Source organism: Pararge aegeria, chromosome 9 (assembly GCF_905163445.1).
Source record: "Pararge aegeria chromosome 9, ilParAegt1.1, whole genome shotgun sequence".
Classification (NCBI taxonomy): Eukaryota; Metazoa; Arthropoda; class Insecta; order Lepidoptera; family Nymphalidae; genus Pararge; species Pararge aegeria.
The window spans coordinates 6,684,463-6,701,926 of NC_053188.1; the positions used below are offsets into that span (position 1 = coordinate 6,684,463).

Consider the following 17,464-nt stretch of genomic DNA (forward strand, 5'->3'; position numbering starts at 1 on the left):
AATAAATCAGTTATGAATAAGTGGGTAAGTATAATATAAATATTATTTTATCAATAACATTTATTCAAATTAGTTATGTATGCTATATCTGAACATCTGTAAAACTCCTAAAATTTTGAAAAATGCAACATTATGTAAGATATTCGCTAATATATAAATAGTTTTAGACTTAAAAGTGGAATGTAAAATTATTTAATAAAAATTAAATTTTATGTTGTTTTTATAAAACAAGGCACTACAAACAGGTAGAGGCAATGCAAGGGGAAAATTATACAACAATATAGTATTGTTAGCTTTTATGAAAGCAAATAATTTAATTTTAATATTACTTAATTATTACCTATACGTAGGCTGAAACGTCACAAATGTTTTAAACACTTGAAACGTGTGCCCATACCAACTTGTATGCCTTCGATCTTTTTCTCATTGCGCCTACTACTATTTGTATCCTCATTGGAATTCAGACATAAGTTTGTCAGATTTGAGTACAATGTTGAATAAACGCATAGAAATATGAACGCCAGTGTTACAGCCATATTGCCCGGCCATGGAAACCGATAAAAAATTCAAAAGGTTTCATTTATTTAACTGGTTAATTAGAGAAAGCGCTTGTTATACGAATGCGGTTTTCTTAAAAAAAACCCGATAAGTTAACGAACCGAAATAGTTAACGAACTATTTCGGTTCCATAAAAATTGTTGAATCAATTAACCGTACAACAGAAAACAAATTTACAAACTTTTTTAAGGTTGTTAACTGAGATAAACAGTTAAATTATAACATAATCGAGCTCTACCAAGACATCATCAACTCTTAAAGAAAAACTACAAATGTCTTCTCAAACTACAAACGTCTTTTTAAAAATACCTATCACCTATCAACCCCAACAATCAATCGAAGATGATAAGGCGAGTCACAAGTTATTTTTTTAAGCTGTTATGTTTTAATAATAATATGTTAAAATTTACTACTAGCTCCGTTGAGCTACTATAGCTAGCAACCTCAGTGCTATAGCCAAGCTTCATGTGCATAATAGGCATTTGATAGGTAATTAAATGAATCCTAATCAACGCGATCTTTCTGTTCATTCTAAACTTGCCATCAAGTTCGTCGTTGGTCGTAACGGTGCCAAATGTTAAAATTGTCAAAATCAGTATTTCTCTTCTTTGATTCTTCCATATTATTTGCGCATTTATTTTTAAATACACTTTAACACGTTCTCAGACAAGTTCAAAGAGGGTTACGAAAAGCTTAAAGTTCGACATGGGTCGCTTTGCTTGCCATTTATTGCACAAATATCGCCCAGAAGTTTAGCCGGTCATGTCGAACATTTCTCAGAACAGGAATAAATTCTGCCAACTTTCATAACACGATTTCTGTTTCAATCTTACAATTATTTATCTTATTTATAGAATATAGCAACACTTACACTTTCGCCGACTTTACTTAGGTTATTAGGTACTGTTGATTTATACCTGCTCTTTGGGCTTCAAATCATTAAAATTACTACTTAGTATTTAAAATATGACAGCAACCTTATATTACTTCTTCTGTCCAAAACACATTCATGTCACGCGACGAGAGTTGAGTAATAGTTAAAATCGTAGTATTTTATATGACCCGCAATTTTAATTTTGTTGAACAGCATTTTAGAGTGCTTTGTCAAAATCTACAATTTAAAAATAATATTTAAACAGTATTATATTAAAATGTCAGATTCACAATCGCTATCGTTTAACAACAATGAGAGTGATGGCAGTCTATAGAAGTAGGTACACTGCCAAAGCGTCAAGCGCGGTTGCGGTTTATTATATTTTTGCAAGTTAGCACTTCGCTAGCGATGATGCAGTCTAAGGTGTTAACGGGCTAACCTGTTATAAGTACGGCAGTTATATTACACCCCTAATCGGGTTATACGCGTCATCGTACCGGAAAGGCGGAACGGCGGAAGCCTCACACCATAGAGAACTCAATTATAAATTCCCAAATGCCTGTGCCGGAGATTGAACCCGGAAACTACCAATTCGAACCACAGCGCTCACCGCTACGCCCGGTAGGTTGTCAAGACATTAAATAAACTCGTCAATATTTTCTTTAACAAAGAAAACTGATAGTTTTAGTTTAACCCCACATTATTATTGATGTTAATTACAATTATATTTGTGTTTAACATCATTCGGTTGCCTTCAATTGCAAAGGTAATTAATTCATTTAATCAATTATTTTTTCATTATTCTGCAATGTCCCGTGAGACTCTTTTGAAGATCGGTCGTGACCGAATATTAATAACTTCACAGTAAGCTTGGTTAATAAGGCGAAATTACAGGAGTAACAATGTAATTAAAAAAAAAACATCAGTCGAATCAAATTAAAAAAAAACATAGTTTGCTTACATTTTTCAAAGATAACGTTATAATTTTTCCATTGCATTAAATAGGTAATTAAAGTTTCAAAAAGTCAGTATCTTTCATGACACTTTGTAAATATTAATAAAACAACCGATTTCTATATAAATGACTAAAACTTTCGGCAGTGTTAAGCACTTCTTTTTAGGTAGGTAGGTATGTTATAACAGCACTAAGAAGATCGTAAAACTTATATGTCTTTATTGATTGAGGTTATAATTTTTCTTTGCGTACATTTACTATAACTATTAATACCTAAATTGGTAACTATCTAAACATCTTAAGTATTGTTTATTCCAGTACCTACTTAAATGAAATAATGTTAAAATTTCACGATATTTATTAACGGTTATTATTCATTAGCAGTAATGGACAAGACGTATATGTATCCTATATAAAATTTGTTCAAGCACGATCCTCAAATGAAGGGGTTAAAAATTTCATCTAAATCTTAACTCAATTTCCAAACTATCTAAATACTTATCGGTATATGTTGTTTTCTAACCACAGGTTAAACATTTTTTTAATAAACTTCATCTATAATTTTGCACACATTGGATTATAAATAGTTACACAGACATATATTTGATTCAGAAAGTTTTCCTGCTTTCAGTTATAAAACATTTTAATCATGTTCTGACTAATTTAAGTATACGAACCACTTAATATTCAAAAATCCTAGCAAATATAAAAGAAATGAATAGGAAACAGATATTGTAAGCTAAGCGACTCTTGTCTGCCCCTCCCGTAGCTCTGATGTCACTTTCAAGTACAAACGGCTCATCTATTACGTGAATAATGCCATTAGTGCATTCCACGTCAGGCCTGAACACGTGGATCCAACGGCCGTTCCACTCGACGTAGTAATCTGTTTAAAAAATTAGCTCATAAATAAATAAAATAAAAAACAAATAAATACTGTTTTACATTTGTTAGTAAAAACAAATGTCCTTTACATTTACATACATTTCATAAAATCGTAGGTCAGCTGTGTCTGTAAAAATTTATGCAAAAAAAATAACTGGGAGACGTGACAATATGTAGTAGAACGAAATAATGCAATTTTATAAATTATTCTCGGTCTGTATGTCTGGAATTTCATCATTTCAGTAGTTTGTGCACAAATCACGCAAAAACTACTGAACGTATTTGAGTGCAATTTGGTAAATTTATAGCTAAAATAAAATCTACTTTTCATCCCTAAAACCAATCTCTCTCTCTCTCATAGTAAATATATTTTTAGAGCATAGACCCACCACGCTGCTACTGCAATGGTGGGCATAAAACATTAACCACGTTATTAAAACTGTTAGTAAAAATATACGAAAATTGTTTGAGATGTTATTATTGTCGGCATAAAACTAGTAAAAAATATAGAAAACAACGAAATACGTACTCTTATCAGACTCCTTGACGCGCAATCGTAGGGGATCCCGAGAAGTGGGCAGAACGAATGGATGCGTTTCGTTGGCTAAAAGCTTCAGATCCGACACAGTGTACGAACGGCCCGCTCGAATCATATGCCGCTCCAAGATTTGTTTAGTCTGTAAGATCCAAGATTTGTTAATAAACTCAAAAAGTATTTATTAAATGGTCACGGTATTTACTCTTTTTTTGTGTAACCTATCCTACTCGTATAAAGTATTTTTTTTAAATTAATTTTGTATGCTTTAAAATAGAAGGAAAACAAATATTTTGAAATAAAAACAATTAAAGAAATATTTCATCACTTGATCTTTATACTAAAAAGTAACTGAAAAATTGTTAAGAATCTTGATGAAAAAATGATATATTTGAATGGAATCTGTTCATCAAAATAATATAAGTAATGATGGGAGGCTAGGGGCTGTGAACTTTTTGTCTCCATCGATATAAGAGAAAGGGAGATTGTAGCTCGGAGAACCGACAGACGTTCGGGTCCCAATTAACTGTAGTGGCAACCGCGCACTAAAAATTTTGGTAGATTCTCTCTGTGGTGGACATACGACATAAAACTTGTCGTGGGCACATAATGATCACCATGAATGAGAATGGTTTAGGCAGTAGTCCACCACGCTGCCCCAGTGCTGGTTGGTAGACCTCACACGCCCTAGAGAACGTTATGAGGAACGGTATGCAAATTTCCTCACGATGTGTTTGAACTCGGTTCCTCCGAAAGGGAAGTCGTCGTTATTCACTAGGATTTCACTGTTATAGGAATAAATATCTGAAGATCTATGTCATGTCAATGAAATTTTATTTTTCATGCCAAAAAGGTTCTGATGACAAAAAATAACAACAAAGTAACGATGGGGTGATACGACTGAAAGCCTGAAGTGGCTCAAAGGGCAGACAGGAGTTGTGTTATTTTTATACGTTTTTTCTCAACTCCCCTAAATTTTAATCTGGAACACTTGTATATGTAGATATATGTAGCAGCCTTCTTTAACACAGTTATGCTGTGTTTTTACTAAAAATAATCAGCGATTGTACTAAAAATATGTATTCAGAATACACGTTGTTTCGTGAACGATATAGTTAAGATTCGTTCAACTTACTAGAGCTAAGCTAAGCTATAAAAATGGAGCGATCTTATTAGTTGGTTTACCACACATTAGTGACACTCATGTCTCTTGGATGTCTTTATAAACTAAGATTAGCCATGAAAATTGAGTAATCCTATTGTTGAATTCACACGCTTCCCTGATCCCTCACAAAACTAAAACAAAACTAGGCTCTGAAATTAGACTCGTTGAATTTTTTTCATCAGAGCTAAGCTAAGCTATATATATTTATACTATGATATATGAAATAAGAGCGATTCTTACAGTCATATATGAATATACATACGAGTACATATATACATAATGCACATACATCACTCGCTCATGTCTCTTGCTTGAGTGAGTGTAAAAAAGCTAGTAATTGAAACCGTTGCCAGTAGAACTACGCTAAGCTATGAAATGGAGCGATCTTATTGGTGGATCGCAATAGGATCGCTAGGCATAAGGCGCTACGCATCCTCGCACATTTCTGATGGAAAGAACATACGCTCCGGTTCACTTTAGTATGTTACGGTAGAATGTCTCCCTAAATTTGAAATGTCCATGCAGTGACACAGCTTTTTCGACGACAGGAAAAATCAGGGTTAGTATAAAATAGAAATAAATAACGATATGTGTACTTAAATGGTTTGCATTAAGGTAGTAGTTTGTCCACCAGTACGCACTCGACCACTGCACAAACACAAACTGACTTAACTGCGTTTTCAAATTCAAATTCAAAATTCATTTATTTCAAGTAGGCCTTAATATAAGCACTTTTGAAACGTCAAGTCTGTCTGTTTGTAGTGATTCTACCACCGGTTCGGAAGGCAGATTCTACCGAGAAGAAGCCGGCAAGAAACTCAGCAGTTGCTCTTTTCCAACATCAACAATTTACATTTTGTATTTTAACATTCATTTTTCTATCTTGTGAGAGCTGAAAGCGGAGCCGGATGCTTCCAAGCAACCTTGTCATTAAAAAATTCATCAATTGTATAGTAACCTCGCTCTAATAAATGTGTTTTAACAAATTCTTTAAACTTGTGCATTGGCAGGTCCAAAATCACCTTAGGAATCATATTATAAAAGCGTATACTCAATCCCACAAATGATCCCTGTACCTTACGCAGACGATATGCAGATGACACTAATTTATGACCATTTCTTGTAAGTCGACTGTTTATGTCCACTTTTTGTGTATAAAGACTAATATGTTGTTTAGGGTACATACCCTACATATAATTAATAATTGAATGGTTACATACAGAAGACATTTGTTGCATTAAGAAACAACTTGATTTCCAAAAGGGAGAGCGAAGGACAAAACCTTGTAGAATATATGTATATATTAATATATATATATATATATATATATATATATATATATTCTACAAAGTTTGGTAATGCAACAAATGTCTTCTTACAAATGTTATATATATATATATATATATATATATCTCTATCATGTATATATTATGTATACTACATACATGTGTGTTATTATACGGGGGTAAACTTCAACATGTTCCGTAGCTTTAGCAGGTGTACACGTTAAGTATTGTAAGCTTACCCCATATATAATTATTGAAGCAGTTACATGCCATATATATTAAGTATATATTCAGTACATACGGTTTCCCGTATATACTTTTCTTCTTCTTCTTTTGTTGTGGCTCAGGTTCGCCTGGACCCTGGTGTCACATTGTCCGGTTACGACCTATTAGACGCCGCTACTCCCATAAAGTATTGTTTTCCACCAGGAACAGCAGCAGTTTCTTTGCTGGAAGTTGTATTAACGTACATACTTACGTAATATCCGAAATCTTCCCTGAAGAGAGCGTTGTACGCAGAGGGGTGCTTTATTTGGAATTTGAGCCAAGCGTGATCGCGCGGCACGAAGTACGTGTAACGGTGCTCCATTTCGTTCAGTTGGCGGTTGAACATCTGTCGCTTGCCGAGATTGTATGTGATGCTAAAATAGAAACAGTATTTTGAATGTGTATTATATATATATTATATATATATATATGTATTTCCGATTAAATTATATTCGTGGTAAGTACGTAAGCTGATTTCAATATAATTCTTCATCATCATATGGTCTTCTCGCACAATGAGAAGGCCAGTGTAAACTATTTCGCAACCTGCGGACATCGAAGATTCAGAGGGTATTTTTTCAATAATTTATATGTATACCTAATAATAACTTTAATATGATTTCTAACCAAATGACATTAGATCAATATGATTTATCTGTGAGTGAATATGTAAAATTATTCTTTAAGGGAAACTATTCTTTAAGGGAAATAAATGATTCTTTAACTTGAACCTGAACTCCTAGCCACTGGGCTGTCACCGCTTCTATAATTATTTAATAATATTTATTAGAGCAAAATCCGCTTAAGTACCTACTACAAATTATAAACGAATGCTGCATCGTGCTATCATAATTACTATGAGTGTGGCATTCAGCAAAATAATTAAACTGATTCTCAGTGTCATAAATTCAGTTTTTTTTAAAGCAAAAATTTAAGTACCAAGGAGATGGTTCAGATAATTAAAATACCATTGAACATTGTCTATAAACAGATCATCACTTCGCGATGAACACTTCCTATATAGTACCGCTCCCTGTGCACAACAACTTGAGGAGCATCTGTAACTACACCGGCAACCACGCCCTTCAGACCGGAACTCAGCTATGCTAGCTCAACAGATATAAATAAAATAAATAAATAAATAAATAAATATACTACGACAATACACACATCGCCATCTAGCCCCAAAGTAAGCGTAGCTTGTGTTATGGGTACTAAGATGCCTGATGAAATTTTTTATGAATAATATACATAAATACTTAGAAAATACATATAAACACCCAGACACTGAAAAACATTCATGCTCATCACACAAACACTTTTCAGTAGTGGGAATCGAACCCACGGCCTTGGGCTCAGAAAGCAGGGTCGCTGCAAACTGCGCCAATCAGCCGTCAATATAAGCATGGCGGTAGAAGTTCTAAATCTCTAAATCCAGTAATAATGATTTTTTTTAATACGTGGCTTCGACGGTTGACGAGCATTATATATAGAAAAAAGGAATGAAGTATATGTAAAGGAATCAAGTATAGATGTAAACGGATTTGATCATACTAACTTGAGCATAGGATCTGTCTTCATCTTTTCGTAAACTGTGGTGTATGGAATGCCAAGTACTCTATCGATGATGTGGACGAATCCGTTTGTTGCCGCTATGTTGGTCTGAGTGACCGTCGCGTTCACGCCGCCTCCTTCCACGGTCAATGTCATATTGTTTTGGTAGTTTATCACGTTGAAATACAAATACCTGCGTGGTAGCGCTGTTGGTGCTTGGTATATCTAAAATATAAATTCATTAGAATAACTGCCTAAAAACTAAATTATTGTAATTAATATTTCATTAATAGTTAGAATTTGGGCCCATTCGGCCGCGTACGAAACTTATATTATGCTACGTAACCAATTTCGTACAAAGAATATATTGTCCTACTCAAAAACCAGTAACGTAGGAAAACATTTTATTCTTTGTCATCATATCAACCCATTACCGGCCCACTACAGGGCACGGGTCTCCTCCCACAATGAGAAGAAGTTAGGCCTTAGTCTACCACGCTGGCTAAGTGCGGATTGGTAGACTTCACCCGCCGTTCAGAACGTAATGGAGATCTCTAAGGCATGCAGGTTTCCTCACGATGTTTTCCTTCACCGTTTAAAGCATGTGATATTTAAATTGCTTAAAATTAAAACGCACAAAACTCCGAAACGTCAGTGGTGCGTGCCGGGGCTCGAACTCGGTCTGCAGGCAAGGAACGCCGATGCCTTACCCACTAGGCTATCACCGCTTATCATATACCATTATTTGATATAATACTGTTATATACAATTTGGACATTATTAATTAAATACTACGAATAAGTATTTAACTTTAGTTAACTGTAGTTTATTTGTAGTTTATTATACTATTAGTATTATGACAAAGAATGATATATTATGATAAGTTATTTTATAGTATTTTGCTAGATCGCTGCATGTTCGAAAAAAATCGAAAAAAAAATAAAAAAAATGTTCGAAGTTTAAACTGAATGACGACAAAGATTATTCGCACTATTTACTCCACTGTACTAATACTTTAAATAGTGTTAATATTTATATTGAGTGATGTCCACGATAAAAATCGTTTTGTGGTTTTGAAGACATTAAACAATATAATCTATTCCTATAACTAAGGTATGTCACATGTATCCCTCTAAAGCTCCATAATTTCATCACCGTATGAACTACATTAGGTGAAGTTCCGTGATAAATATTAGCAGAAACTGAAAAATTACGACATAACTCAGTAACGCTATTCGCAGTGTTAACATTTAGGTACATTTAATAGTACTATCTATTCTAATAACTAAAGTATGTCATAGCTATCCCTCTACAACTCTACATAATTTCATTACCGTATGAACTACATTAGGTGAAGTTCCGTGATAAATATTAGCAGAAACTGAAAAATTAGAACATAACTCAGTAACGCTATTCGCAGTTTTAACATTTAGGTACATTTTATAGTACTATCTATTCTAATAACTAAAGTATGTCATAGCTATCCCTCTAGAACTCTACATAATTTCATTACCGTATGAACTACATTAGGTGAAGTTCCGTGATAAATATTAGCAGAAACTGAAAAATTACTACATAACTCAGTTACGCTATTCGCAGTGTTAACATTTAGGTACATTTTATAGTACTATCTATTCTAATAACTAAAGTATGTCATAGCTATCCCTCTAGAACTCTACATAATTTCATTACCGTATGAACTACATTAGGTGAAGTTCCGTGATAAATATTAGCAGAAACTGAAAAATTAGAACATAACTCAGTAACGCTATTCGCAGTGTTAACATTTAGGTACATTTTATAGTACTATCTATTCTAATAACTAAAGTATGTCATAGCTATTCCTCTAGAACTCTACATAATTTCATTACCGTATGAACTACATTAGGTGAAGTTCCGTGATAAATATTAGCAGAAACTGAAAAATTACTACATAACTCATTTACGCTATTCGCAGTTTTAACATTTAGTACATTTAATAGTTAGTGGAACATGCTTTATTATACAGGACGTGATTTTGGAAGCGATAAGTTAGGTGCTTACTCGAAACATTGCTTTATTGATTTATATCGACGATTTTACGTCAAAGAATAAATGTTATTAAAGAATTTTTAAAAAATTCATCACACATTTTTACAGCCAATCGATAGAGAAATAAATGTTGTTTATACAGCCCTGTTTTAATACGCTAGATTTACAATTATTGTGCACTAGTAACATATTAAATCAATGCAATTTTTTGGTCGAAAAAGACAACCATCCATAGCTAGATATAAAGCCATTTTTGTAAAAAAAATAGAACACTTGTCTTAGAAAATAATAATAAATAGTTTATCTTATAACGAGAAAAATAGTAAGCTATCCTTTTTATTTAACAAATAGAACCGCTTCTATTTTTTAACACCTATTAATTTCTTTATTACCACGATAAAATTGATATTCATTGATTATGACGGATTGAAGTTCTTTCAAATAGAAAATGTCTGTGTCTATAAAAGCTATTTAAGTTTTCGCGTCACTGATCGCTCACAAAATAGCAGCCTGTATAAAATATTACACTCTATGATTCTTATGAAACTGCCATGCCATTTTGAGCTTTACGGATTTTTGATCGGGGTTATAAAGACATTTCGATAACATTTAGAGCATGCTGAGATTGTATCTACATTATGGCATAGCTACACGGAAGTTACGGTATACTGCAGGGAACTAGAAAAACTCACATGTTCTTTAAATTCACACATTGTATATATTATGAATAGGAAATATAATGGAGAACGTCAGCAGCAACCTCTAAGCTATAACTACCATCTACTGCGATCACCAAACCATATGACACAGAATTCAGAACACACAGAACCCTCCATCAGCCATTATTGTATCCCAAAATTTTAAAAAATAACTTAAAAAACGTACACGAAATTTTAGTTACATTACTTTTACATCGAGAAAACTTACTTAATTATTTATATATATATATATATATATAACCATTTAGTCAGAAATATGATAAAAGTTACACAATATTATGTAATAATCTTTTTTTCAATATGAAGAACAAAATTGTTTAATATCCTTCAACCTATTTTAGGTTGTCTGGTCTATTCGACCTAAAGTTTATAGGCACTTCAATATTTGTTTCAGTTTACTACATAGCGTAAATAATTTAAAAAATGTATGTAATTTATGCAGTTTTAAACAGCTGTTCGCAATTAGTACTGAACTGTATATTATTGCGATATAGTAAATAAACGTTTAAGTAAATTTCTTTAGTATTACTGCTTGGCTGCTTGTATAAACTTTTTTTTAACTAGAAAATGCGTTATAATAAAACTTTCGATGTACGAAATACCTTTTTTCTATTGTTAGTGTAGTTTTTTCTACACACGTAGATTAAGGAGAAAGATACAATTTTTAAATAGATTTTTTGCCTTTTACGCCAAAGAAGTATAACTTCTAACGCGTGTACATAAATACACACACGGGTTTATTTTTCATAATTTAAGAATCCAAATACATGTGAATTTTTAGTTCGCTAGTATCTAACAGTGCAGATATGACGTTGAAAAGAATGGAAATAGCATCCCTTACATTGAAAACGACACAACAATTACAAGAAAATGATAGACAGAGACATTAGTACAAAGGAATGAGGTCAACTGAATGAAAATTAATATTGTTTAAGTTTTATTTAACATACTGTGCCGGGATGCTGCTCCGTGAGGCAGCGAAAGAGTAAATAATATGAAAGTTGAACCAGTTTGATCTTAGTTTAATTTTTAATCTCGCTGAGAATATTTATTTTGAGAGAAACTGTTTGGGTTACTTAAAACAGTAAACAAGATAGAATTTTTTAATCTGTTTATTTCCTAGCTTTTGCTTGTCGAGAAAAGATATGTGACGAAAACATTTCACAGATATTTGAATGGGAAATCATAAAAACAGAATACATATCGTAGTACATAGACCCAAATAGTACCCATCGCTTAAAGCAGTATTATTTTAATATCTTTCATGTTTTCTTTCAGAATTATAATTATTCTTATTCAAGGTATGCCAAACAGTCTCGGTTTTTAAATAATAATGTTTTCAGTGATAGTATTAAGCACCTTATTATATATAGTTGCATCGCGTATTTGCTGCAAGAACGTTTTACCAAAAAAAATCTTTTTTTTTTAGAAAACGCGTCCACTTTAGTGTTATCCAAATGAGTGAGCTGGTTGGTAACAAAAATTATTTAAAATTTTGGTTTTGCAGTAATAATTACCGGAAAACTCAGATGGTACATTTTTTTTTTATTCTACAGGTTAGCCCTTGACTGCAGTCTCACCTGGTGGTAAGTCTAAAATGGTAGCGGGCTAACCTGTTAGGGAGTATGGTAGTCATACCCCTCGGTTTCTACGCGACATCGCACCGGAAAGCTAAATCGCTTAGCGGCACGTTTTTGGTGTTACCCCCACCACCATACCACGGTAGGGTGGTTACTAGCCGCGGCCGAAGCCTCCCACCGGACGAAATCTATCGCCTATAAACAGAGCAAAAGTGCCGTCCAGTGTCCATAACATTGAGGCGTAGGTGTAAAGCCTCATGTGTCTGTAATTACGTGGCAACTACGACCTTCATACCGGAATAACTGCGAAATAAGCATGACGGTATTACTGCGTGGGAAGAGCTCTCTCACAAAAATCTCTACCAGTAGGTAGTCTGCCTGTCTCTACTGTCTTCTAAGAGTTGAATTTTCTATTAATTATTGGATACAAGCAGGCGTTATTTTAGGGAAATCCGTTATATATTATGAAAATTAAGCTTAATTTAAAACTTTTCGCGGAGTATAGAAAATACTCCGCGAAAAGTAGGAGAATTTGTATGGTGTAATTTATAATTGATTCAGCCTTTATACTCCACACTTTCAACAATGTACCATCTACGCACGTTTAGCTCCGAAAACGGAGCATCCTCAAGAGATGTTGACTTTACAATGAATAATTGTTAAGAACTGACTTGATGTTTCCTTAACAATTATTCATTGTAAAGTCTGAGGATCTCATCTCCTGAGGATGCCGTTTTCGGAGCCAAATGTGCGTAGAGGATACATTGTCGAAGATCTGTTTGGTAATTGGTGTTGAGTATAAAGAGTGAAGAAATTAGAAATTACACCATACAGATTCTCCTACTTTTCGCGTAGTATAGCAAATTAAGCTTAATTTTTATAATTTTAATGTTATTTTTTATATAGATAATAATAAACTGCATTTCTCAAAAATACGATATAACGCGTTTTATAAAGAAAAAGTGTCACGATTTATCACCTTTTGCGAGATAAAACGTTATTGCAGGAAATAGGCGACATGTCGAATTTGCCTGCAGATTTTAATTAGTATCGTGTTCGAAATTTTGACTGTGCTGTGTTTCAAACAGTGTTAGCTTTAAATTCTTATTTATTGTTTTTGCATTAAATAAATAAATTAGCAATCAAATTTACTTTTATAGACTTTTATTCGTTTTTTTTATTGTACACAGTGGCTTCTCAAAGTGTGTGTTTCATCGTACTCAAAGCCTTGCATCGAAAACGACTAGTGTATCTGAATTCCACCAATAAGTCTTGCTGAATACTTACAGCTTTTCCTTTTCAAATGTTCTGGTGGAAGTTACCAAACAAATGCAAATTCATAATTCTTGTTCTGTTTTGATAACTCCGCGTATGTCTTAAAATATATAAAGTTAGTCGTTTTCCGTAAAATAAACATTACTTTAACGAGAATTAATGAAATCTGAATGTTCGAGGGTTAACCAATTACACTGCGGGTGTACAGTACGCACCGAGTCTTTGGAATAACGGACTTCTGCTTTTCGGTATGCGTCGTCGCTTTTTTACGAACTAACAAACGGCACATAGGCATCTTTACCAATCGCGGCATTTTTAATTAACAAGTGAAGACAAAGATGTATCGGTGAGTAGTAAAATATCCGAGTGACCAATATAACATATATTACCACCAACGCTAGTAGTTGATAAAGAAAAAACGTACTTGCCCCCGACCGTACTTGTCTAGCCAGTAACCGAAATCGAATCACGCACTTTGAGTAACCACATTATCAAGTGCAATAATTTTTCACGTAATATTTGTAAAACCACTTACAGTTAAAACATCGAGTTTAGTAACAAAATACATGTAATATGCACTGACCTGATTCATGTTATTGTGAATGATTGCGTCCAAGGGTAATCTTTCCCGAACCAAATGCAAATTCAAAATTTCTTGTAGCTTTTGATGATTCCTTAAAATATAAAATCCATTAAATAAGTAGTTAACGAACAATATAAAAAGAAGGAAAGCTTATCTTTACTCAATCTCTTCCAGCTACGCATGTAACCACCCAGTGATGATTTTAAAGAGTTTTACATACCTAATTTATCCCCTCAAATAGTTGGCAGTATACGCACAATAATGTGAAAGAAATAGATACAACATTATTGAATTATTTAAACCTCTCATTTTATATTTAATTCAAAGTAAAATAACTTAATATTAATCATTTGAATCCGTTCAGCTCGTATCACCAATATACAGTGCGGATGCCGGGTCTTCGAAGTATTCGAAGCTACGACGTTTTAATAAAGCGTGGTAATTATTTGATCAAACGAACAGTAGGTCAATTATTCATAATAATAACATTATAGTAGTAGTATAATATTATTAATATGAATTACATAAATTCTAAGGGGATGCATTTTCAATTAACCTTGCCATACCTTATAACGTTCTGTACACTAATTTCATTCCACGCTTCGTTTGAAGGTGCAAACAGCGTGATGTCTTTCGCCTGGATAAGCTCATTAAGGAACTGATTGTGCTCCCCCAAGTCCATGATCACCTCGTAGAATTTGCACAGGGGACCGTCTTCCTTTTCCTGGTGGGAAAAAAGTAATTAGTGAACGCTTTTATTGCCGCTTAACGGGAGCTTAGCACACCAATTAATAGGAATTTATTTTAGCTGATCGCAAAAAACTTTATTTTACCTTAAACTGTATAGCGTACGTATCTACGTGGTAGAGTCACACAAACATACATACTTGACGTTTCAAAAGTGCTTATAAAGTAGGCCTACTTGAAATAAATGAATTTGAATTTGTATACTTTGTTAATTTTTTTTTGTCTTCATTCGATAGTGATTGCATTCGTATATCACATAAGATATATCAAATCTCATTGCGTCCAACAAATACTCGTGGTTTTAAAATCAGAAATATCATATAAATTATAATGAAATGTGTGTAGTTTAAATAAAATGTAAATATTATAAGGCCAAATAAAGAATTGCTTATATTATGTGCATTTGTCTCAAAAACAAGATTTAAATAATTATTTTTGTAATTCGTAAAGCCTTCTAAAGGCTTAAACTCATTTAAGCCTAACTATACAAATACACTAAGTACAGTAAGTAGTAACTTAGTTAGTAATTAAGTAGTAATATAAAGTACGAGCGACGTACATAACGAGTACGTCAGTTTGTTTGGTTGAAAGTGCTTGTATAAGGCTATGGGTTTCATAACATTACGACCAATAGGAGCGAAGCATAATTAAAAAACTTCGCAAAAACAGGAAGACTTTTTTTTTAGAGCTTCTGTTGCTTACGCTATTAGAATTTTTCTTCATATTCCGGATATAAATCTTGTTTGACACTTTTCCTTTTAAAAAATCTAAACAATTGTTTATCTTTTTGTATAATTGAAAAAGGTTGACTAAATTTATTAACATACTAACATATTTTGTGGTAATAAAATTTGTTCTAAAATATTGATTAACTTGCGAAGGTGTTCACATGATATTAATCTTTATCCCATTAACTAAGTTATTCATCATGATTTTTGAAAAACCGAATCAAACGCGAATGAAGTCGGTCGTATCGTATAAAGCTCAACAACATTAAACGTTGGCGTAACTTCCTGGGAAAAAGTTATATTACGTTGCGATGCCTTAATATATTGTAAACGAAAACTTTTGCACATCTGGTAGCGAATGATAAATGACACGGTACATTTTCTTAAGCAACAGTCTGGCATAAAGTGGCAGAATAGAATTATGTTAAGAAAAATAAATATATCTTAAATGAATGTAGACGGAGAAAATGGATCACTATAATAAATGTTTTAAAAATGTTTTATTTTATAATATATTGTAATACTTATTATTATATGTACGTATATATTGAACATTTGAATATATAGATCCTATCCCACCGCTGGGCCAATGTATATTATTTCATAAGAAAGGGGTAAAAGGCGCTTAAACTTTTCACGGTGCTATTTTTGCACATTTAAGTGATAATTAGCACTGCCATTGTTCTCCTTAAGGTGTGGAACACACCATTTTCTTACAAAAAATTGTGTATAGAAAAACAGCACAAAGTATAATATATCTACTTAAATGTCAAAAGCCTATGACTCGGGAATCGAAAACAGTAGGTAGATATTTTTTTTTTTATGTGGTTGAACAATCTAACGCTCTCACATATTGCAATTCAGGTTATTCATTTTTTTAATCTTTCCATTTTCAAACAAAAATTAAAAAAAGATTTTTGTATTTATTTCTTTATTCTCCTCACTCGTTTGCTTGAGGAAAGAACGTCTAAAGCGCAATGCATGCATAACTCGCCACTTGTATGCTTCTGCGAGAAAATACCTGCTATTTATTAATCTCATACGAAGAAAAATATATGTAGGTACGTGTAGTAATAGACGTATAGTAAAAGAGCCTGGAGGTAAAATTGTGAATGCTTTTGTTTTTTTTACAGTTATAATTGACGGACCAAGTTTATAGGCGATGGTTTTTCACCTTGGTAAGTGAAACCATCGCCTATAAACAGGCATGTAAGGAGCACGCGCTTCGACATGTCGTTGCCCTGAGTCCATCAGATTGAGGAATATGTGTTAAGTAACAACCACCACGCTACCTCGACCGGAACACAGTATTGCTACAATACTGCTCAGCGGAAGGAATAAGCATGGCGTTAGTACTTCCCCGAACGAGCTCTTTCACAAAAACCCTCAACAAATACTAAAAGTATTCACATTATATACTTTACCTTTATAGCCCTTTCTCGCGTGTTCCTATAAGTGCTAAAGGTGTGTGACTAATGGTAGATAATAAAGTAAATTAAAATGACAAAGTAGGTATATCATTAACAGTAAAATTAAATTATTAATATACAAGGAAATCAATATAAGTACATGTAGGTATAGGTAGGTATGTATTGAGTATATAATTTCATGCAAGGTTTAGGCAATACTTACAATTCCCTATAGTTGTAAAATTCATGCAGGATCCATGACAAGGAAGCATAAACATGTAACAAGGAATGTAACAATCTTAACTATATTATA

At 33.1% G+C, this 17,464-nt stretch overlaps 1 protein-coding gene across 4 annotated transcripts in view; it reads right to left on the reverse strand.

The window, feature by feature from the left end:
• Positions 1-1,889: 1,889 nt before the first annotated feature.
• The window catches only part of LOC120626394 (fasciclin-1), a 149,105-nt gene continuing 133,530 nt past the window's right edge, over positions 1,890-17,464 (reverse strand). Inside the window, exons 8-15 of one of the 4 annotated variants that reach the window (XM_039893911.1) lie at positions 17,375-17,380; positions 14,834-14,991; positions 14,268-14,358; positions 11,780-11,791; positions 8,084-8,304; positions 6,737-6,899; positions 3,802-3,949; positions 1,890-3,273 (exon numbers count right to left, since the gene is read on the reverse strand). In XM_039893911.1, coding sequence (XP_039749845.1) covers positions 3,068-3,273; positions 3,802-3,949; positions 6,737-6,899; positions 8,084-8,304; positions 11,780-11,791; positions 14,268-14,358; positions 14,834-14,991; positions 17,375-17,380 — 1,005 coding nt within the window. In that variant the 3' untranslated portion in view covers positions 1,890-3,067. The remainder of the gene's footprint in view (positions 3,274-3,801; positions 3,950-6,736; positions 6,900-8,083; positions 8,305-11,779; positions 11,792-14,267; positions 14,359-14,833; positions 14,992-17,374; positions 17,381-17,464) is intronic. The other 3 variants (XM_039893912.1, XM_039893913.1, XM_039893914.1) reach the window with 3 other exon arrangements.